This window comes from Oncorhynchus kisutch, linkage group LG17 (genome assembly GCF_002021735.2).
Source record: "Oncorhynchus kisutch isolate 150728-3 linkage group LG17, Okis_V2, whole genome shotgun sequence".
In the NCBI taxonomy this organism is placed as follows: Eukaryota; Metazoa; Chordata; class Actinopteri; order Salmoniformes; family Salmonidae; genus Oncorhynchus; species Oncorhynchus kisutch.
Window position 1 is genome coordinate 79,845,028 of NC_034190.2, and position 4,937 is coordinate 79,849,964.

A 4,937-nucleotide genomic window follows, 5' to 3' on the forward strand; every position below is an offset into this window, starting at 1 on the left:
CAGCACCAGTCAAAGGTTTGGACACACCTACTCATTCAAGGGTTTTTCTTTATTTTTACCATTTTCTACATTGTAGAATAATAGTGAAGACATCAAAACTATGAAATAACACATGGAATCATGTAGTAACCAAAAAAGTGTTATACAAATCAAATAGATTTTATTTCATATTCTTTGAAGTAGCCACCCTTTACCTTGATTACAGCTTTGCACACTTTTGGCATTCTCTCAACTAGCTTCATAAGGTAGTATTTTTTTAATTTTTAATTTCACCTTTATTTAACCAGGTAGGCTAGTTGAGAACAAGTTCTCATTTGCAACTGCGACCTGGCCAAGATAAAGCATAGCAGTGTGAGCAGACAACAAAGAGTTACACATGGAGTAAACAATTAACAAGTCAATAACACAGTAGAAACCAAAGGGGGAGTCTTAATACAATGTGTGCAAAAGGCATGAGGAGGTAGGCAAATAATTACAATTTTGCAGATTAACACTGGAAGTCGCCTGAAATGCGTTTCAATGAACAGGTGTGCCTTGTTAAAAGTTCATTTGGGGAGTTTATTTTGTTCTTAATGCGTTTGAGCCAATCAGTTGTGTTGTAACAAGGTAGGGGTAGTATACAGAAGATAGCCATATTTGGTAAAATACCAATTCCATATTGTGGCAAAAACAGCTCAAATAAGCAAATAGAAATGACAGTCCATCATTACTTTAAGACAGGGTCAGTCAATCCATAAAATATCAAGAAATGTTAAAGTTTCAAGTGCAGTCGCAAAAACCATCAAGTGCTGTGATGAAACTTGCTCTCATGAGGACTGCCACAGGAAAGGAAGACTCAGAGTTACTTCTGCTGAAGAGGATAAGTTCATTAGAGTTACCAGCCTTAGAAAGTACAGCCCAAATAAATGCTTTACAGAGTTTAAGTAACAGACACACCTCAACATCAAGTGTTCACAATTGCTGTAAAGAAACCACTACTAAAGGACACAAATAAGAATAGACTTACTTGGGCGAAGAAACACGAGCAATGGACATTAGACCAGTGGAAATCTGTCCTTTGGTCTGATGAGTCCAAATGTGAGATGTTTGGTTCCAACCGCCGTGTATTTGTGAGATGCAGAGTAGGTGAACGGATGATCTCCGCATGTGTGGTTCCCACCGCGAAGCATGGAGGAGGAGGTGTGATGGTGTGGGGGTGCTTTGCTTGTGACACTGATTTATTTCGAATTCAAGGCACACTTAACCAGCATGGCTATCACAGCATTCTGTAGCGATATGCCATCCCATCTGGTTTGCGCTTAGTGGGACTATCATTTGTTTTTTAACAGGTCAATGACCCAGCAAGATGGCGCTGACAGAGATGGTTGCCTCACTTCGAGTCCTTAAGAAACTATGCAGTATTTAAAAAAAAAAATGTATTACACTGTCGGAACTATAAGCACAAGCATTTCACTACACTCACATTAACATCTGTTAACCATTTGTTTGTGACCAATAAAATTTGATCTGATTTGACACAGGCTGTGTAAGGGCTTTTTGACCAAGAAGGAGAGTGATGGAGTTCTGCACCAGATGACCTGGCCTCCACAATCACTCGACCTCAACCCACAAGTGTTCAACATATGTGGGAACTTCTTCAAGACTGTTGGAAAAGCATTCCAGGTGAAACTGGTTGAGAGAATGCCAAGAGTGTGCAAAGGGTGGCTACTTTGAAGAATCTCAAATATATTTTGATTTGTATAACACTTTTTGGTTATTACATTATTCCATATGTGTTATTTCATAGTTTTGATGTCTTCACTGTTATTCTACAATGTAGAAAATGGTAAAAAATAAAGAAAAACCCTTGAATAAGTAGGTGTGTCCAAACTTTTGACTGGTACTGTATATATTTATGATTATTTACACCGCATTATTTCATTTTTGGGGATCTTTATTATCCACCCGCACAGTAGGTGGCAGAATGCACGTATAATTGTTGTGAATGCCATTATACCTAAGAAGAAGAAGAAGATTGGCTGTGACGTTGAACGCATCTCTCCATTCCATCCGGGATAGTTTTCTGGGATGCGGTTGACGGCTGCGGTAATGGCTGACTGGGTGGAAGTACTGGATTAAATGGTAACTAGCTGACAACGTTTACTTTTGTCACGGATGTTGCGGTTTTAATAATGTCCGAAAAAAAATGAGTTCCACTAGAATTGTGTGCTTGTTCTTGTAAACTGGATAAGGAGACGCCTCCATCATCCAAAATACACCGAACTTGTCTCTTGTCCTCTGAGGATGGCTGTTTTTTTGCCGTTGCTAGGCCGTCTGATGGGTTGCTGTCCCGGGTCTTTGTAAACCAGCCGGGTAACTAAATCTAACATCGTGTTGGGTGACGTGAACATATTTATTCAGTTTGCTTGCTGTGTTCTCGTCAATATTGCTAATTGTCACAATTAGCAAACCGAAAACCTGTAACCATTGATTTTTTTATTTGCATCAATCAACTAACGTTAGCTAACTCGCTAGAGTAGCACTGGAAATGGCATCAGGTCTGTTTCGTCGCTATCGCTAGGCAGTACTGACTGATAAATACCTAGCTAGCTTGCCAAAGAACGTGACATTTTTAGCTAAGTTAGTAGCCCATACATTTACAACGTTTTGCTGGCGAAATGGCCTAGCCTCGCTATATATACGAAAGTATGTGGACACCCCTTCAAATGACTGTATTCGTCTATTTCAGCCACACCCGTCGCTGATATGTGTGTTCAAATAGAGTACACAGCCATGCAATTTCCATAGACAAACATTGGCAGTAGAATGGCCTTACTGAAGAGCTCAGTGACATTAAACGTTGCACTGTTATAGGATGCTACCTTTCCAACAAGTCCGTAAATCAATGATTGGTCTGCTAGAGCTGCCCTGGTCAACTGTAAGTGCTGTTATTGTGAAGTGGAAACGTCTAGGAGAGACAACGCCTAAGCCGCTAAGTGGTATGCCACACAAGCTCACAGAACGGGAGTACTGAGAGCATAGCAACACTCACTACCGAGTTCCAAACTGCCTCTGGAAGCAATGTCGGCGCAATAACTGTTTGTCGGGAGTTTCATGAAATGGGTTTCCATGGCTGAGCAGCCATACACAAGCCTAAGATCACCATGTGCGATGCCAAGTGTCGGCTGGAGAGGTGTAAAGCTCGCTGCCATTGGACTCTGGAGCAGTGGATACGTGCTCTCTGGAATGATGAATCACGCTTCACCATCTGGCAGTCCGACGGACGAATCTGGGTGTTTTGGTGGATGCCAGAATAATGCTACCTGCCCAATGCATAGTGCCAACTGTAAAGTTGGTGGAGGAGGAATAATGGTCTGGGGCTGTTTTTCATGGTTCAGGCCCCTTAGTTCCAGTGAAGGGATATCTTAACTTTACAGCATACAATGACATTCTAGATGATTCTGCACTAATGCTCTTGTGGCTGAATGGAAGCAAGTCCCCGCAGCAATGTACCAACATCTATTGGAAAGCCTTCCCAGAAGAGTGGAGGATGTTATAGCAGCAATGTACCAACATCTATTGGAAAGCCTTCCCAGAAGAGTGGAGGATGTTATAGCAGCAATGTACCAACATCTATTGGAAAGCCTTCCCAGAAGAGTGGAGGATGTTATAGCAGCAAAGGGGGACCCAACTCCATATGTATGCCCATGGTTTTGGAAGGAGATGTTTGATGAGCAGGTGTCCACATACTTTTGGTCATGTAGCTAGGTAACTTTAATTCTGTCTCAGATGACGGCTTAGCTAGTTACCAGCAGTATCTTTGATCTTGTGCTCTGTCGTTAACCTAGGTAGCTAGTCTTGTTAATGTTAGCTTGCTAGCTAGCTGCTACAGTATCTAACACCACTGTAGCCAGTAAGCTAGTTTGAGGCACAAACTAAGGTCTTCATAATCACAAAAGAAAACAGTAACAAAACGTGTTGGGAATAGCTATTTGAACATCAGCATACGATCATTTCTTTCTCTTTTTACAGGTTCTGATGCTGGCCGGTCTGATATTGTGAACTCAGACTTGTACAGTACTTGAAGGACATAGACACAAGGCCAGTTTGTCTGAGAATTCTCACGATGTCTAAGACCAGAGAGTCGGTGAAGGTGGTGGTTCGCTGTCGACCCATGAATGAGAAGGAGCGGGCAGCTAACTTTGAGAGGGTGGTGCAGGTGGATGTGAAGCTGGGCCAGGTGGCTGTACGAAACCCCCGGGGGGCTGCAGCCCATGAACACCCCAAGGTCTTTACATTTGACTCTGTGTACGACTGGAACTCCAAACAGGTGGATCTCTATGATGAAACCTTCAGGCCCCTGGTAGACTCCGTTTTGCTTGGTTTCAATGGGACCATATTTGCATACGGCCAGACGGGTACAGGAAAGACCTACACTATGGAGGGGGTGCGCAATGACCCAGAGAGAAGGGGTGTAATCCCCAATTCCTTTGAGCACGTCTTCACACACATCTCCCGCTCCCAGAACCAACAGTACCTGGTGAGGGCCTCGTACCTGGAGATCTACCAGGAGGAGATCAGGGACCTGCTGTCCAAGGACCAGTCCCGCCGGCTGGAGCTGAAAGAGAGGCCAGACACCGGTGTATACGTCAAGGACCTGTCCTCCTTCGTCACTAAGAGTGTACGAGAAATAGAGCACGTGATGAACGTGGGGAACCAGAACCGCTCGGTGGGCTCCACCAATATGAACGAGCACAGCTCCAGATCACATGCCATATTTCTTATTACCGTCGAGTGCAGCGAGCTGGGCGTCGACGGAGAGAACCACATTCGAGTGGGCAAACTGAACCTGGTGGACCTGGCTGGCAGTGAGAGGCAGACTAAGACAGGAGCCCAAGGAGAGCGCCTGAAGGAAGCCACCAAGATTAACCTGTCCCTGTCAGCCTTGGGGAATGTCA

General features: G+C 43.8%; 1 protein-coding gene across 3 annotated transcripts in view; it reads left to right on the forward strand.

Moving 5' to 3' along the window:
• Nucleotides 1–1,990: 1,990 nt before the first annotated feature.
• Nucleotides 1,991–4,937, forward strand: part of LOC109881634 (kinesin-like protein KIF3B) — a 7,228-nt gene continuing 4,281 nt past the window's right edge. For 2 of the 3 annotated variants that reach the window (XM_031794741.1, XM_031794743.1), the window contains exons 1-2: nt 1,991–2,121; nt 4,012–4,937. The exon at nt 4,012–4,937 is cut by the window's right edge and continues 596 nt beyond it. In XM_031794741.1, coding sequence (XP_031650601.1) covers nt 4,106–4,937 — 832 coding nt within the window. In that variant the 5' untranslated portion in view covers nt 1,991–2,121; nt 4,012–4,105. Of the gene's footprint in view, nt 2,122–2,221; nt 2,353–4,011 lie in introns of those variants that run through there. The other variant, XM_031794742.1, reaches the window with a different exon arrangement.